Genomic DNA, 19082 nt, shown 5'->3' on the forward strand with positions numbered 1-19082 from the left:
CCCATTTAGAATATTGTCACCTCATGTTTTCAGCACCAAATTGGAAATTAAAACGTAAAATGACAGTTTGACTTCTGCTCGATTCTTTCTTGCGAATCTGAAATTCATGTTAATGTGTCAGATATTATGAAAATATCATCATTCCTGTTCTCTACTGTTATGGAATATTGAGCCACAGCTGTTCATTCATAACTGAATTTCTTTTATTCCTATATTATTATTATTCTTTGTTCAACGTGAAAAAATCTATCATCATTTGCACTGTAGTGCATTCAGATTCTTCTGCACTTCATGTAAAAAATATCATAATAAACTCATAATTCTAGTTATTGATTCTAATCAACTTTGGAGANATAGTTACCTCGCAAAATCAATAAAAATCGTTCAATTCCGATTAACGGTGTAGTGAACGGCAACGCCAATCGTATTGGAAGTGGTGCAATGTGCCGCTTCCTCTAGATCTTTTTTGAAGTGGCGAACGGCCACTTCATCTAAAAACGTATCGGAGGTGGTGCAACGGCCACCTCATATCTTCGTAATTTAATTACGAATATCGTCTCGGAATCACACAACGTGTGATTCCATAACCTATCTTTCGCATTATCGACACGCGTGTGTGTGTGTACATGTCCATAGCTGCGTCCGACAGTTTATATCGCAGTGTTCTTAGGACAGACATTGCAGTGTGGTAGCGTGTGTGTGTGTATGTAAAACAAGTGTCATTCGCAGTTGTAATCGATCCATTATATCCTAATCAATAAATCTGGGTTTTTATGCCGTAACGGCTTTTTCCCATCCAATTCTGTGTTCGAATTATTTAATCCCTTTTTTTTTGTGTTTGTTTTTTTATCGATTATTCGTGATTTTTAATTCGACTATCATACCACCTAGGGTATGATAGCCTCTAACGTCATTTCATGGAATATTGAGTCACATCTGGTGATTCATAACTGAATTGTTTTATTCCTATATTATTATTATTCTTCGTTCAACGTGAAAAAATCCATCATCATTTGCACTGTAGTGCATTCAGATTCTTCCGCACTTCATGTAAAAAATGTCATATATAAACTCATAATTCTAGTTATTGATTCTAATCAACTTTGGAGAAACCCTTAGTAAACGCAACATTAAGAAAGTTGAATCATTCTATTGCCCCCGACCTAAATGATTAGAACAATTATAATTGGTTTATCAATCGAAAATACAGAGTAAGTAATTGGGTGCAGAATATTCACGTTTTAAATGAAAATTTAAGCAACTTTTTATTTTCATACTGTTAAGAAATGTTGAATTCCATTAAATTGTCAGTGAATTTTTAAATTTCATGACTTTCCTCTCTCAAATTGAATTAAATGTCTTGCTCCTAAAAATTACCACTGAACTATCCATGAATTTCAATTTTTTTCAACAGTATAATTGCTAGGAAAAAATGAAGTCGACTTTCTGAAACACACTAATGAAATGATTGGAAAATCACAATTTTCGGAGACCACAACCTTTTTTTATATAAATAATTCAATAGCAATCAATGTTTCACTCAAAGAATCATTTTTTTCGTGTAACAGGACCTGAAAAACCCCGTCCTCGCCTTCGACTCGGAAGGCAATCTTGCACGTGGAGGACGGTGATCTGTATTCCAAGGCTCGGGCATGTAATGTACTATTCCTGAATTATAACGAATTCGTCCGTTTTCAGAATTTCACCAAAAATTAATTCCATGGCAAAAAAATCAATATTATTTGATTTTGTGATATAAGCATTGATTTCATTAAACAAACCATCGAATAACCAAAATCGAATGAAAAATTTAAAATTGAATATTTTTAGATTTTCTATTTTTTTTTCAGTCCATTCTCGACATTCAAGTTAATTAATCATCTATAATTTAATCTTGTCAGCTCTTAACTTTTATCACCAAAAAATCATTTCCCATTCCACTAATTATAAACAAATGCGTGNTGTGCCGCTTCCTCTAGATCTTTTTTGAAGTGGCGAACGGCCACTTCATCTAAAAACGTATCGGAGGTGGTGCAACGGCCACCTCATATCTTCGTAATTTAATTACGAATATCGTCTCGGAATCACACAACGTGTGATTCCATAACCTATCTTTCGCATTATCGACACGCGTGTGTGTGTGTACATGTCCATAGCTGCGTCCGACAGTTTATATCGCAGTGTTCTTAGGACAGACATTGCAGTGTGGTAGCGTGTGTGTGTGTATGTAAAACAAGTGTCATTCGCAGTTGTAATCGATCCATTATATCCTAATCAATAAATCTGGGTTTTTATGCCGTAACGGCTTTTTCCCATCCAATTCTGTGTTCGAATTATTTAATCCCTTTTTTTTTGTGTTTGTTTTTTTATCGATTATTCGTGATTTTTAATTCGACTATCATACCACCTAGGGTATGATAGCCTCTAACGTCATTTCATGGAATATTGAGTCACATCTGGTGATTCATAACTGAATTGTTTTATTCCTATATTATTATTATTCTTCGTTCAACGTGAAAAAATCCATCATCATTTGCACTGTAGTGCATTCAGATTCTTCCGCACTTCATGTAAAAAATGTCATATATAAACTCATAATTCTAGTTATTGATTCTAATCAACTTTGGAGAAACCCTTAGTAAACGCAACATTAAGAAAGTTGAATCATTCTATTGCCCCCGACCTAAATGATTAGAACAATTATAATTGGTTTATCAATCGAAAATACAGAGTAAGTAATTGGGTGCAGAATATTCACGTTTTAAATGAAAATTTAAGCAACTTTTTATTTTCATACTGTTAAGAAATGTTGAATTCCATTAAATTGTCAGTGAATTTTTAAATTTCATGACTTTCCTCTCTCAAATTGAATTAAATGTCTTGCTCCTAAAAATTACCACTGAACTATCCATGAATTTCNGAAAATTTAAGCAACTTTTTATTTTCATACTGTTAAGAAATGTTGAATTCCATTAAATTGTCAGTGAATTTTTAAATTTCATGACTTTCCTCTCTCAAATTGAATTAAATGTCTTGCTCCTAAAAATTACCACTGAACTATCCATGAATTTCAATTTTTTTCAACAGTATAATTGCTAGGAAAAAATGAAGTCGACTTTCTGAAACACACTAATGAAATGATTGGAAAATCACAATTTTCGGAGACCACAACCTTTTTTTATATAAATAATTCAATAGCAATCAATGTTTCACTCAAAGAATCATTTTTTTCGTGTAACAGGACCTGAAAAACCCCGTCCTCGCCTTCGACTCGGAAGGCAATCTTGCACGTGGAGGACGGTGATCTGTATTCCAAGGCTCGGGCATGTAATGTACTATTCCTGAATTATAACGAATTCGTCCGTTTTCAGAATTTCACCAAAAATTAATTCCATGGCAAAAAAATCAATATTATTTGATTTTGTGATATAAGCATTGATTTCATTAAACAAACCATCGAATAACCAAAATCGAATGAAAAATTTAAAATTGAATATTTTTAGATTTTCTATTTTTTTTTCAGTCCATTCTCGACATTCAAGTTAATTAATCATCTATAATTTAATCTTGTCAGCTCTTAACTTTTATCACCAAAAAATCATTTCCCATTCCACTAATTATAAACAAATGCGTGTATTATAGAAAATATGCACTGATGTATTTAATGTATACACGGTGTTCGTTTCTTATTCGAGGTTAGAAATCCGATTTGTAATTCTAGCGCGCTTTCGTAAATAGCATTGTCGCGGCCGAATTGCTCATTCTCATGAAAGTTTTCATGAGAATGCGTCTTTCATCCGCCGCAATGACTCTGAAAATAACATCATGTGGCAATTTATTCGAACGACACTCTATTTCTGTTTCCTACGTTCATGATCGAACACGTCCGTTCGACTTCGACTTTCGGTGAATCGATTCGATATTCTTCAGTTCAAGTTTTCAGTCGGCAGCCATTATGCTTTCCTTTATATATAAGGATAAGGATAGACAGATACAAAGTTCAATATTTCGTAAACTAACCATCTTATTCAGCACATTGTCAATACGAAACATTGTAGTGATAAGAGGACACTTCACGCCAAATTCCAAACTAATATGTTGATTCTTTCAAAAGTTGAAATGCGAACAAGGATTTTGAGCGGAAAATCCGAAAATGGAAATATCTCGCAAACTTTGTTCAAATGGATGTGCATATTTCAGTAAATAGAATGAAAACTTAAACAAACAGTAAACAAATTGTCATGTAAGCAAAATAATCAAATTGAACCTTTTTATAATAGTTTCCAAATAAATTTATTAAAAATTTAGAGGTTTTGATTGTGGAGATACGCGGTAGCGTATCGGCCAAGAATGGATTTTGACGTCGACTATACAAAACATCTGACCGAGCGCACCGCGTATACACGACAGAACTTCCCCCTGCACTACGTCTAAATGATCGCCATTCGTTGGAGTAAAAACGGGACGACAAATTGGGAAATTGTCCTTAGTTACATTATATAATGCATTATTACATTATATAAGTGGGTATAGGACACGATAGGATTTCTATAAGAAAAATAGTTCTCAATGAAAAAAGGATTTTAAAAAAATTCTTCCTAAAATAAAAAACAGTAGGGGCAGGACCAATGTTCTTGGCGCAGATTTTTTCTCCTCACTGTCTATATCTAATCCTTCATCTGCTGATCCGCGCAATATACCCATTTATTTGACATTCCTGACTTGGCTTTCGTTTTTACTTCTTTGTATTTTTCAAAAATTTCAATTTACCAGTAAAAACCAAACAAAACTTTTTCTTGGCGCAGTTTTTTTTACAAAAACATTTGTTTTTGTGTTTTAGGGATTAAATCATACCCCGAGTAGAAATCTGTCCATCCAACCTATAATTGCTATACAGTCCAGGCGGAGTTAAGTGGTCGGTTTGAGTACTTTTGCGGAGTTCCAGCCTCATTCCCGTTTGGATTTTTACACGGGATTTGAAAACTACATTAAATTTCGGAAGTCAGAGATCCGAAATATTTTCCCTTAAAGCAATCGTCAACGGTGAAAAGTTTAGAACGTGATTATTTTGAAGCCGAATTGTTTCCAATAATTCTCAAATAATAATTGTTTTCAAGTTCGACAAATAATTAAACAAGTGCTTTTGTCACAAGATAAACAGTATATTTTTGCTAATAAATTAGCAATTTGCTTCCAAATGGAATTTCTATGAGGATGGATTTTAAATTGAATTCAAGGATTCATTAACTTCGAGATTGCCCCAACGTAGCATAACGTTTGGTAGCCATTATTGTCTTAACGTTGGCAACTAACAATACTTTAACGTGCCTCAAGCGTAGCTATATATATTGGAAAATGTGATGATTTTTTGAGACTTCCCCGCGCTTTTATGAGTGAACCAAAAATATGCTTTTTAGCAAAAAATATACCTTACTTTATCCGGCTGCGGTTGAAATAGATAAGATATCTTTACTCAACTCAAAACTGATGCGAATTATAATGCAACGAGATCGGTCGCGCGTCTTACGCACGCACTTCCTCATCTCCTCACTTAGTGGCGCTTCAGTTTCAGTTTTTTTAGAGAAAGGACCTATGATCCAATTCAGCCGCAGCCGGATGAAGAAAGTATATGTCTAGCTAAAGACCACATTTTTTGGTTCAGTCAAAAAAGCGTGGGGACGTCTCAGAAAATACTCGCTTTTCTCAATATATACATGTAGCTGCGCTCGAGCGGCATTAACGTTGGCAGTCACGGTTGTCCCAACGTTGACATTTTTTACTTGCCCCTGAATATTGGTTTCAAAAGACATTTTTTCAACAAATGATGAAATCAATCTTATAATCAAACTCGGTCAAGGTGGCACGGGGAAGAATATTTTAAATCACAATTGGTTCCATTTAAACAATTATTTTTTCAGTTATCATGGAAAAACGATCGGTCTCATACACATGTACACTAGGGTGGCCCATTTTACGGGTATTCCTGAATATTTCCGATTTCGTCTCAAAAAATGATTCTTCAGTTAATAAAATACCCCTGTGAATTTTTTCATATTTTTAAACTGCATTTTGATGGTTGCGCCGTGGGTTTAAAGTTTGACTGACAATTTTGTCCTACTGGCAGTAGAGGTCATAAAGCTTGGGTAGAAGTTAAATATCCTCAATGATACGCCCGTGTCAGGTAGTAAGTATGGCTCCGAGTGAGGGTTCGGGTGAGTCACCTAGGTAATTGTTTTTTTTTTTATATTCTTTAGTCTTTGATTATTCTCGATATATTGAGAATTGGATAGTCCTCATGGGCAAAATATATTTTTTCAATCTGAAGGATGTATGAAATTAATTAAAATGTTTCGAAAAATAATGATATAAAATAGAGTTGAAGGAAATAAGCATAATTAACCTTCTGAGTTGAATAAACGCTCCCAGGATGTCTTCGGATTAAGTTAGGTTTGTCTAATGCCTTTTTTGTTACAAATGTAGTTGACACTTCTTTCAAATATATGGGAAATATAAAATTCTCAATATATCAAAAATAATCAAAGAGTAAAAAATACAAAAAACCGAAGAAAAAGAAGTTATTAAAAACTTGATACATGAAATATTGAAGAACAATTTTTCTGGCCTAATGAATGGAATCCCCTCTTCCACCACTCCCTGACATTATCGTGGATTCTCCTTGCCCCCTTCTGCCGCCTGAAGGGTATTACTGACGCACTACAGTCATCATAGAAGGTTTTCCTCTGTTCTTATTGTTTTTTCATGAATGCATCATCCGAAAACATGAAAACTATATACAAAATTTTAGCTAAATTTTAAAGCAGCTCTACGATGCGAGTTCAGTCCCTTCCCAGCGCAGGTTAGTTCGGCAGGTCAAATTTTTTGCCTAGGCTCAATTTCTGTGTTTACGACCGTTGTAAAAGCACCGCATGAGCCGGACACCTGTCTTTACTGGAAATTTAGGAATTATCTTTCGCATTTTTTTCAGAATTCGATTGGTGGGGAAGAAAATTTTTTTCTTTGAATTATTGTCAGATAGTTCCATAATCCATCAACCGAATCGGGATGAAAAACGGCCAGATACTCAGCGTGCTAGAGGCGTCTAAAAATCACTGAATTGAGTAGAAATGAAGATTTTCATTTTGATAAGTAATAAGTTTTCTGTTGAGACAAAAATTAATTCTGTTCTTAAACCTCCCTCTGAACGGTTCACGGAGGGGAAACACCGAGGGATGTAATAATTGAGTCTTTAAAAAATTATTGACACATTCGATCTCTACGATGCGTGTAAAAGTCCATAAGAAATAAAACTACATGGCGCAACCTTGAAAAATGATTCAAAAATTTTGAAAAAATTCACATGTACTTTCCATGTTATTGGTTATCTTTATCAAACACGAAAATTATGAAATTCAATTTTTTTTACATATGAGCCATCTTAATGTACACACGCATACAGACATACATACATCCGGACATGGTCTACACATAGCATACTCGAACTCCTGAGGTCAAAATTAGTCATCCTGGCACAAAAAATTGGAAATTGTGGATTTGATGAACACAATGCCATTCGGAAGCAAAATCGATAATAATTTTCAAAAACGACAGAAATAAAAATATGTATACACTGAGAAATATCCGACGCTCGTTCAAGGGCGCCGCGCTCATTTCAAGGCATTGCGCCCATAAATGCGTTCAAAGTCGCGCGCCTTTGATTTCAAGGAATTTCCGATAAATTGGGCTCTTAAGGATAATCGGGCGAGCCCGAAGGGTTAGAAAAACAGCAGCCATTTTTTTCTTTTTTTTTTTTACGTATTCTTTAAATGATGGAAAAGGCGTGTGCAAAGTTTCAGACTGTTGGGAAGAATTGTTACATCGTAACACCTGTGAAGGTTTGAGGCCGCGTTCACATGCTGGCGACAAGCGGCGGTAGCACCTTACGGGCGCCGTTGTCGCTGGTATGTGCCCGCGCCGACGGTTACAGGTAGGCGGTAAATGGTGGCAGCACCTAACAAGCACCTTCTCGCTCGACGTGGTGTACGCATGCCGACGGACGCTATGGCGTCAGTTAGTAAAAACCGACACTGAAGTGTGTATCGAGATCTAACAAAAATCCCACTTTTATCGAGTCATCTTGACTTTAAACTAAACGAGCCCAACGGGTTCAACAACTTAAACCAACTAACGACAAATTAGTGCACTAGTGAAACGAAATTCAATAGCAAGTGGCTATGAATTAACGAGAAAACGAACGATCAAACGAAATTACATGATTTCGTGTCTCCACGTGGCACAGAAGCCACGCTTCCAACGACGCAATCAACGATTGCGCCTACTAACCCCTAAATTAGCCTGCATTATTGAGTTCTTTCGCGTAGGTTAAATCTTTATATATGTGGACACGTGCTAGCCGTTGTCATAAACAATTAAATAAAGAACAAATAAATTGTGTTATATGTATGTGTGTGTGAATCATCGTGTGTCAACGCCATTCGCAGTGAATCCTCCAAATTTATTGTATTGATAATAAATCTGGGTTTTTTATGCCGAAAAGCTTTTTCCCATAAAACTGTGTTTTTTTTTCTTTATAATTTAATGCAGCTATCATACCACCTAGGGTATGATAGCCTTCAACGTCAAATCAAGCATGGTTAATTTATTATGAATTTATGAAAAAGTGGCCATTTAACCCGTGATCTTATGGAAATAAAAAAAAATGCAAAACCCAAGCAAAAAATGCAGCTAAAGTCATGAAACTTTAGACACATTTAGAACATGTGATTTTTTGAGTGAAAAATAGCGGAAAAAGTACTGAAAAATGAAATTTTTGCGCACGCAGCCCAAATGAGCAGCAATGTCCCAAGTACCGATGGGGTGGGGGTAGCGCGGTCAATTTGAACATCTCTTGAGAGAGAGCGATGAAGCATTGTGATTGGAACTCCCTCGAGCACGTGGTACCAGCTCCTGGTGAAAAAAAAACTCCCGATCATGTTGCTACTTTTTCGCATGGATTAATATTTTTTCATTTATTAAAAAAAAACAATCTAACAACCATTCAAGGCGTACAACAGATGCAAATAAATTTGATTAGCTCCAAAAATAATTTTTAACCGGAGATACTCCCCCCTGACCGGGTTTCCACCTTGTCGTTGGTAGGGTGGCTCAGTTGCGGGCGGGGGAAGCTTTAAAAAGGGGCTGCCACCGTCCGCGACTGCTAAGAGAAACCCACCCAAATCCATGGTGTGAGCCTGGTGTACAACCAGTATATAACCTTATGGTCATATAAGCGTGCCTGGGGATGCGTGGCACATGGGGAGCTGTATCATTAACGGTGCTTCTCAGAAACCGGGCGACATCTGAGAGTAGTCTTAGGACAAGCCAAGCCCCGGCATACGGCTCTGACTGGGTGAGACCGCTCGTTCGTGTTACTCGTGAGACCAAGAATGGAAACCCTTTTTAAAAAACTATTAGTTGAAGAAACTTCTCTGGGTGGGGCCAGTGATGGCGAACATCCAGCGAGACTGGTGAGACAAGCCAGTGAGACTGGCGACTCTCGGACTGACTCGGTTGGGGGAACAAACAAACGAGGCAGGCTGAACGGTGCCGCCAGGAAGAAGATGAGGCAGAGGCAGCAGCAAACCTCGGGGGCAATAGCAACCTTGGTCGAAGCTGCATCTTAGGATGAAGTGGCTGGTGATGTGAGGGCTCAGAAGAGGACTGAAAAACGACTTCTTTCTGAGCACACCACGCCTAGTCCCACCACCAAGCCAAGAGAGAAAAAAATGAGGAAGCAGGATCAGGGCACATATGCCCAGACAACTGCAAACTCGTTAAAGCTGGCAGCGATACTGCAGTCGTATCCGGACCAGAAGCTGGACACGGGGGGGGGGGGGACAGAGGGGAAGAAGCTCCTGAAGGGGGCNTCTGAGAGACAGACGGTGCGGTTGTGGTGAACTGCACAGACGAGGCCACAGGGAGCTGGCTGAAGAGTCTGTTCCCTGAGAATAAAATAGCGGGGCACACCATCCACGTTGTGGCGCTCTCGGAGCTTCCTAAGAAGTATCGAGTGGTGATACACGTGGAGGACCCGGAAATTACTTCTCAAGAAGCATTGAGTTTTCTTGAGAAGCAAAATGCAGGCCTGAAGGCCAGTAAGTTGGTCGTCGTTCAGGGCAGCGAATCTAGGGACGCCAAGAGTGCCCACTTCGCTGCGCTGGTCGATGACGAGTCGCTTGCTGGACTGAAGGCATGCAACTTCAGACCTCACTGGGGGATCCAAAAGGCTACCATAAGGGAGCTGGGGAGAGACCGCAGTGAGGTAAAGAAGACGGGTATGACTGAAGTATCAGAGAAATAGCTACCATAGCTATGACTCGGGTACAGATCGTACAGATCAACTTGCATCACAGTAAGGCGGCTTCGGCGACACTAGCCAAGCTTCTAGCTGGGATGCAGACAGTAATAGCGTGGATCCAAGAACCTTGGATAATCAACAATGCTATTAAGGGACTGACTGATTGTGGCAAGGTATATCATGTCGACACACCAGAAAAATTGAGAACCTGCCTAATTATTAAAGGATTAGATTCTTGTCTCTGTCCACAGTTCAGGGGGGAGACCTAACTGCGGCTCAAGTGAGGTTAAACCTAGGACAAGGCAGGGTTATGGATATAATAGTAGGGTCGGCTTACATGCCCTATGACTCAACAGAGCCACCCCCACCGAATGAAGTAAAAGAGCTGTGCAACCATGTGAAAAGGAGGGGGCTTCAACTCCTGTTGGGCTGTGATGCGAACTCACATCATGCTGCATGGGGGAGCACCGGTTGTAACGGCAGGGGAGAGAGCCTCCAAGAGTTCATCATGGGGGCAAGACTCCATATTTTAAACAGGAGGACAGAACCAACTTTCGTTGACCGTAGGCGACAGGAAGTACTAGACATAACTCTAGCAACGTATGATGTGGCTGGCTTGGTTGGAGACTAGAGGGTCTCAAAGGACCTCTCGGCCTCGGATCATAGAACCATAAGAATGTCCGTTCTTTTCGAGGAAGCGACTGAGTGGAGCCGAAACCCACGGCGGACCGACTGTGGAAATTATCGGAACAGTCTAGCACTTAGGCTGAGGATGATTTCTCTCAGATTTGGCAGCAAGAAGCAACTGGAAGAGGCCTCTAAGGTCTTGCACCAGGCGATAATTGACTCACATGAGGAAAATTGTAAGTTGTTGCCCAGAAGGCGGAAGACTGAGATACCCTGGTGGTCGGAAGACGAACTTGGGGGACTCAGGAAGCAAACCAGAAGGGCTTTCAACAAGGCAAAGAATGCGAGGGAAGGTCCCCGTAAGGAAGCAGCCTGGACGACTTACAGGGAACTTCTCGCAAAGTACAACAAGACAATACAAGCCGCCAAAGACAGGTGCTGGAGGGCTTTCACGGGCAGCATTGAGAGCCAATCCGAGACTGCCAAGCTGGCGAAAAGCCTTGGTACAAACAAGACCACACATCTAGGGAGCCTACAAGCACCGAATGGGAGCAATACGAAGACAATGGAACATTGAAACTCCTAATAAACTCCTAACTCCTAATGGAAACACATTTTCCGGGATTCACCGAATCCCGGGGAGGAGATACAGAATCAAGGCGAAGTCGAAGGGGCGAACACAAACCTTACGACTGGTCCTTGGCTGGCAAAATTGTGCAACCGTGGGGAGTCAAATAGGCTGTAAAGACCTTTGAGCCTTACAAAGCGCCGGGGCCAGATGGGATTTTCCCGGCCCTGCGACAGGAGGGGATGGAGAACATTATAGTACCCCTAACCAAAATCCTCAGGGCCAGTATAGCACTGAGACATATTCTGAGGTCATGGAACGAGACTAAGATAGTCTTCATTCCAAAGCCGGGCAAGGCTGGGTATATTAAACCAAAGGACTTCTGCCCAATAAGTTTTACATCCTTCATATTGAAGACGCTGGAAAGACTGGTGGACCGATTCATAAAAATGGGGCCCTTGGTAGGGAGCCCCCTCTCTCCCTCTCAATATGCGTATCGAAAGGGTAGATCCACGGATGCCGCCCTACGCCATCTGGTGGGACTCGTGGAGGGACAATTCGCTGCCAAGGGAGACGCCATAGGAGCCTTCTTGGATGTTGAGGGAGCTTTTGACAGCACCTCGAACGAAACCATAGAAGAAGCTATGAAGAAGCATGAGATCCCTAGGACGATCATTGCCTGGATACAGGCCATGTTAAGGGGTAGGAGACTGTCGGCTAATCATGGACAAAGCTATATAGAAGGGCGCCCAGCCTGGGGATGTCCGCAGGGGGGAGTTCTCTCACATCGTCTGTGGAATCTGGTTGTGAACGAACTTCTGGAAAGGCTGCGTGGAGCGGGGTGCCATGTCATTGGCTTTGCCGATGATGTGGCAATAGTGGTTAGAGGCGATTTTCTGAGGGTACTCAAAGACATGATGGCGACGGCACTTGACATCGTTGAGAGCTGGTGCAGGAAATCTGACCTCTCGCTGAATCCCGCCAAGACCACAGTCCTAGTCTTCACAAAAAAATACAAGCCAGAGACTTATTGGCCAGAGACTGAATATTAAATTATATTACTGTGGCTCTATCAGGTGGTACTGTTACCAAGGCTAATGTATGCTGCGGTAGTCTGGTGGCCAAGGGCAGAAAAGGTGGAAACAAGGAAGCTGTTGCAGGGCTTGCAGGGAACTTTCCTGAGGGTCGCGACGGGGGCCATGAAGACCACACCTACTGAGGCGCTAGAAATAGAACTCAGTATCCTGCCTTTGGATCTCAGAGTAATTAGCTGTGCAAGCACAACAGCCTACAGACTACGGTGTCAGCAGGAATGGAAATCGACAGGCCAAGGTCATACCCAACTTGGCTTGATTAATGCAAATCCCTTCACGGACAATTCTGACAGGATCCGGAGAAAATATAAAATTAACAAAGCCTTCAAAACTATAATACCATCCAGAGAGGAGTGACTAGATTCAAAACGTAAACCAGGACCCAAGGAGGATTACTGGTTTACCGATGGATCTGGCTATAATGAACGCTTTGGGGCGGGGATCTATCGATTTAAGGATGGCTTCGGGGAAAGCGTCCCCCTGGGCCAGCATGCAACAGTCTTTTAAGCCGAGGTGTTAGGCATAGCCAATTGTGCCGAGCACCTGGTAGTAAAAGAGGCGGACGGGATGAAAATCTTCATTTGCAGCGACAACCAGGCGGCCATAAAAGTACTGGAGAAAGCCACTACTAATTCTAAAGTGGTGTGGGAGTGTATGCAAGCACTTGCCACTTTGGGGGAGAGGAATAAAGTCACCCTAATCTGGGTTCCGGGCCACCATGGGATACAGGGTAACGAAGAGGCGGACTGGCAGGCCAGAAGAGGAACGGAAGACGTTCCTCCGGAGGGTCTGATTGGTGTCCCTTTCGCAGTGGGACAAAAGATCATAAAAGATCACCTACAGCGAGAATTCGAAAAATGCTGGCGAACTAGCACAACCTGTAGACAGGTTAAATTGTTTATGGGGGAGCAGTCAAATAGGACTAGAGAACTTCTGGCCCTGACCAGGAAAAATTTAAGGGTTGCGATAGGACTTCTCAAAGGCCACACTACCCTCAGGGCTCACCTGTATAACATGAAGTTAGCTGAACAGGTAGGCTGTAGGCTATGCGGGGACGGTAGAGTGGACGCCGCACATATTCTGTGCGAATGCCCCCTACTGGCTATACATACATATAGGAGCTGGGGCCAGGCTTTCATGGAACCCGCTGATCTAAATGAAGTGGCGGTGACCAGCCTCATTAGCCTAGTGAAAGACACAGGGCTGGGACTGGTGGACTGACCAGCATAAGGCGGAAGTTACAAAATATCGTACGATTTAGGTGACTCTGGGCAAGAAATTGACCGCCGCATTACTCAAAATTCTAAAAATTCTACTCTCTAATATTGCCTGAATTTTGAATCCGAATGGGAAAAATTTTTTTGTTCAGCGATTGGTTTTCTGCAGGAAAACAATAGAAACCCCTCCGCCTCATCACTAACATTTCCTCCTCGCTCGATTATCCTTAAATCAAAGGCCAGAAAATCTTCATTTGAAAGGTGTACAAGACTTTGAATCGAATCAGAAATTGAGAATGGAAGGGGAGAGAACTCTAACCTAATATTATAAGCTAATTGGAGCATAGGGGAAAAATGTGGAGTGAAGGAGTGGTGAAACGGACTCTCTTCAATTATCCATATCTCCCGACTGAATACCGTAATTTGAATAAATCAGATTTTATTTTGGAGTTTGAAAAAACCTTTAAAAATTATGTAAAACATTTGACTCTGCTATTTTCCTTTAATAGATACATAGATTTGGTCCGTTTTACCCCACTATCTTTAAATTTTCATCATTCAAGAAGAAACAAGATGCTAATTGAAAATTAATAAAAAAATATGTGAATAAATAAACAAGTCAGCCTCCAAATCAATCAAACAGAATATATTTTCAGCAAACAGATAAACAAATAAGTCAATAAATTAGAAATATGGAATTTGAATATTTTCTTTAATCAGGAATAGTACATTATATTAACAATACAGTAACAAAGAACTTAGTTTTATGGTTTTTTAATAGGCATCTAATGGTCAGTGGGAACAAAATGAGTTCCGTCATATCCTGTATGCGTTATATAGGGCTTGTAATTCTTCAAATTTTCCTGGAGTTAAACCCAGCAATTATACACCTCGTTGGAGTTGATTGGACTTCACAAGATTGAAAATGTTCAGAAAATTGCTTGGTTAATAACTGAGTTACGAAGAAGTGAACAATTTTATCGTTTGACACCAGGATATATTCAATTTCTCCATATAGGGGCCTCATTAAATCGTCATTTAATAATACCGTCACACCTGGTTTATATGAGCCGGAAACTGGCGAACGATTATGACGAACGATATCCACAACTTGTGGAGCGGATTGTACTGCCGACGCTCCAAAGGGACCGCGGACGAGGGTCAACCTTCTTACCCCTAATTTTTATAAATAATTAAGGAACATGAACAAATGTTTTTAACACACCCTCATTCCTCCATATGCATACATTATTCGAATGAAAAATAAAATTGTTACATTTAAGTAAAAAAAATTTTAAGATTTGGAGTTAGAGAGTGGGTGGAGGGGGATGCATAATAGGGGAGGGTTGAAAATTTTACCCAACAGGGGGAGGGGGTTCCAGAATTAAATAAAAAAATAAAATTGTTAAATTTGAATAAATATTTTGAGTGTTTGCAGATTGTGAGGGGTGGAGGAGGGACGCACAATAGGAGAGGGTTGAAATTTTTACCCAACAAAGGGGAGGGGGTTTCAGAGTCTATCTGAGCCACCCTCATCCTACCGTTTGCAAGCGTCAATTAAATAAAAAAATAAAATAGTTAAATTTAAATAAAAATTTGGAGAATTAGGAATTTGCGAGGGGGTGGAGGTGGGACGCATAATAAGAGAGGTTGAAAATTTTATCCAACAAGGGGGGGGGTTGCAGAATCTATCTGAGCCACCCCCATCCCTCCGTTCGCATGTGTTAATTCAATAAAAAAAATTGTTGAATAAAAACAAGAAATCTCGAAAATTGTGATTTCACAGGGGATTGGCAGGGGGATGCATGATAGGAGGGGGTTGAAAATTTCAGCCGACAAGGAGAGAGGGCTCCAGAATCTATCTGAGCTACCCCTATCCCTCCGTTCGCATGCGTTAATTGAATAAAAAAATAAAATTGTCAAATGAAAAAGAAAATCTCGAAAATTGAGACTTCGAGAGGGAGTGGAGGGGAGATGCATAATAGGAGAGTTCCAGAATCTATCTGAGCCACCCCCATCCCTTCGTTTGCATGCGTTAATTAATTAAAAAAATGTAATTGTTAAATAAAAAAAAGAAATCATCGGAAATTGGGACTTCGAGAGGAGTTGGAGAGGAGACGCACAATAGGGGAGGGTTGAAAATTTTACCCAACAGGGAGCGGGAGTTCCAGAATATATCTGAGCTACCCCCATCCCTCCGTTCGCATGCGTTAATAAAATAAAAAAATAAAATTGTCAAATAAAAAAGAAAGTCTTGAAAATTGGGACTTCGAGAGGGGGTGCAGGGGAGATGCATAATAGGGGAGGGTTGAAAACTTTAGCCGACAAGAGGAGGGGGTTCCAGAATCTATCTGAGCCACCCGCATCTCTCCGTTCGCATACGTTAATCAAATAAAAAAATGTAATTGTTAAATAAAAAGAGAAATCATCGAAAATTGGGACTTGGAGAGGGGGTGGAGGGGGGATGAATAATAGGGAATGGTTGAAAATTTTACTCAATAAGGGGAGGGGGTTGCAGAGTCTGTCTGAGTCACCCCCAGCCGTCTTTTTGCATGCATTAAATAAATGAAAAAATAAAATTGTTAAATTTAAATAACAATTTTGACTGTATGGACTTGGCGAGGGGTTGGAGGGGGACGCACAATAGGGGAGGGTTGAAAATTTTAGCCAACAAGGGGAGGGGGTTGGGTAAAATCCCTTCTACTCTCCCCTATTATACGTCCCCCCTCCGGCCCCTCTAGAAGTCCCAATTTTCGAGATTTCTTTTCTTTATTTAAAAATTAAATTTTTTTATTCGATTAACGCATGCGAACGGAAGGATGGGGGTGACTCAGAAAGACTCTGCAACCCCCTCCCCTTGTTGAGTAAAATTTTCAACCCTCCCCTATTATGCGTTCCCCCTTCACGCCCTCTCGAAGTGACAATTTTCGAGATTTCTTTTTTTATTTAAGAATTACATTTTTTATTCGATTAATGCATGTGAGCGGAGGGATGGGGGTGGCTCAAATAGATTCTGGAACCCCCTCCCCTTGGCGGCTAAAATTTTCAACCTTCCCCTTATTATGCATCCCCCTGCCGCCCCCCGTGAAATCATAATTTTCGAGATTTCTTGTTTGTATTTAACAATTTAATTTTTTTATTTAATTGACGTATGCGAACAGAGGGATGGGGGTGGCTCAGATAGCCTCTGCAACCTGCCTCCCCCCCTGTTGGGTAAAATTTTTAACCAAATTTTAATTTTTAACCAAATTCAAATTTTAGTCCAAATTCTCCCCCTGCCGCCCTCCTGTGAAATCACAATTTTTGTGATTTCTTGTTTTTATATAACAATTTTATTTTTTTATTTAATGGATGCATGTGAACGGAGGGATGGGGGTGGCTCAGATAGACTTTGCAAACCCCTCCCATTGTTGGGTAAAATTTTCAACTCTCCTCTATTATGCATCCCCCCCTCATGGAAAGAAAATATATCCGGACGTATATCTCAGTATATTGCACTTATATTTCGGCCAAAAATATCATATGCCAGAGATATCCTAGATATAAATATGCACATATATCTCGATGTGAAATATTTAACATATATCTGCAATATGTCAGATATATTTTCGGCCAAAAATGTGGTATGCCAAATATATGCTAGATATAAGTGCTGCATATATCTCATTCCCATAAGGGGGCCACCGCCTCTTGAAGTCCCAATGTTAAAAATTTTGATGTAAATTTAGCAATTTTATTTTTCATACAAATAATGTATGCATATGGAGGGGTAACGGTGTATTAAACATATTTTGTCATGTTCCTTAATTACTTATCGAAATTAGGGGTAAAAAAGTTGACCCCCGTCCGCGGTCCCTTTGGACCGTCGGCAGTACAGTCCGCTCCAAAAGTTGTAGATATCGTTCGCCATAATCGTTCGCCAGTTTCAGGCTCATCGTCCTCATCACATCACGTCTTCGCGATGAATGAAAAAAATGCGTCTCAACTGCGCCTGTTTTCCTTGGTTTCGTCGTGTTGATATTCAATTTTTTTCAGCGTGTCCGTGCAGGAGTCCGGCGACACACGGCTGTGGGCTTTGGGGGGAAGGGGGAGGGGTCTCCCTGAATTCGCAGAATAGTTCAATGTATTTTTCTCATCGCTGGCGCGATTTGTTTTGTCGAAGAGAGATCTGTTTTTTAGACCTCTGGGCATTAAAACAAATATACATACTTGTGAAATGCATACATTTTTCTCACCTCGAATCGTACATCGTGGTCACAATTCATCGACGTGAGACATTGAATCAATAAATTTTGACAGCGGAAAATAGGACCCCAAGCGCCGAAAATTATGAATCAACGGTGCCGCCCTCGATTCAAGAGCGCGACTTTGAAACAAAGTCGGCGCTTTTGAATTTTTTTCGATGTCGAGCGCGACTTTGAAATAGCGTCCGGATTTTTCTCGGTGTATTAGTGATGCCGCGAGAGACTTACGAGACAATACTTTGGAGAGATGGTCTTGGTCTCAATGAACATAGAAATCTTTGGTCTCGTCTCAGTCTCGAGCCTTCGGCTCGGATTATAAAAATACATTCGCCAGATAATGCTTTAATCGCCATGTGACATACGATATTTTATGTCGTTGGGCCCGAAAACCGCGATCTAATCGAGCGAAGCGAGGCCATGTCGTCGGGCCTAATGACATGAAAATTCATTACCGCGTTAAAGACTCCCGTAACTAAATTACACAGTCCTACAAAATTTGAACTTGTTCTAGCACAGGGATGAGACTGCCACCATTTGAAAGATTGTTTCACGCAGATTTCAAATCCGCTGTGGATATTCGTATCCCCAAAACGTGGCTCGTGTCTCGTGGCTCGTGCCTCGTGTCTCGTTTCTCGTGACTAGAAAATAGTATGGTACGGAGGATCCCCGAGCTCGTGTCTCGTATCTCATGCCTCGTGCCTCGTGCCTCGAGTCTCATGTCTTCTGACTGGAAAATTGTATGGTACGGAGGATCCCAGGGCTCGTGCCTCATATCTAGTGCCTCGTGTCTTGTTTCTCGTTTCTCGTGACTGGAAAATGGTATGGTACGGAGGATCCCCGGGCTCATGCTTCATATCTCGTGTCTCGTACCTCGTGTCTTGTGTCTCGTTCCTCGTGTCTCGAGTATCGTGTATCGTGACTGGAAAATAGTATGGTGCGGAGGATCCCCGGGCCCGTATCTCGTATCTCGTGCCTCGA

The 19082-nt window shown here is 40.6% G+C and overlaps 1 protein-coding gene across 1 annotated transcript; it reads left to right on the forward strand.

Moving 5' to 3' along the window:
- Positions 1 to 11791: 11791 nt before the first annotated feature.
- On the forward strand, positions 11792 to 12768 carry LOC107041834. Its single transcript, XM_015262604.1, has 2 exons — positions 11792 to 12251; positions 12626 to 12768. Exons 1-2 carry the CDS (start codon positions 11792 to 11794, stop codon positions 12766 to 12768), a joined length of 603 nt encoding a protein of 200 aa, XP_015118090.1.
- Positions 12769 to 19082: the final 6314 nt, after the last annotated feature.

This window comes from Diachasma alloeum, unplaced genomic scaffold, assembly GCF_001412515.2.
Source record: "Diachasma alloeum isolate Michigan unplaced genomic scaffold, Dall2.0 Dall_scaffold_00381, whole genome shotgun sequence".
Classification (NCBI taxonomy): domain Eukaryota; kingdom Metazoa; phylum Arthropoda; class Insecta; order Hymenoptera; family Braconidae; genus Diachasma; species Diachasma alloeum.

Bases quoted from the DNA above. Each gene is read 5' to 3' on its own strand.
- LOC107041834 (XM_015262604.1), top strand. From the start codon at position 11,792: ATGGAGAACATTATAGTACCCCTAACCAAAATCCTCAGGGCCAGTATA. The intron at 12,252-12,625 runs GTAGGAGACTGT...TGGCTCTATCAG, and splicing joins GATACAGGCCATGTTAAGGG to GTGGTACTGTTACCAAGGCT.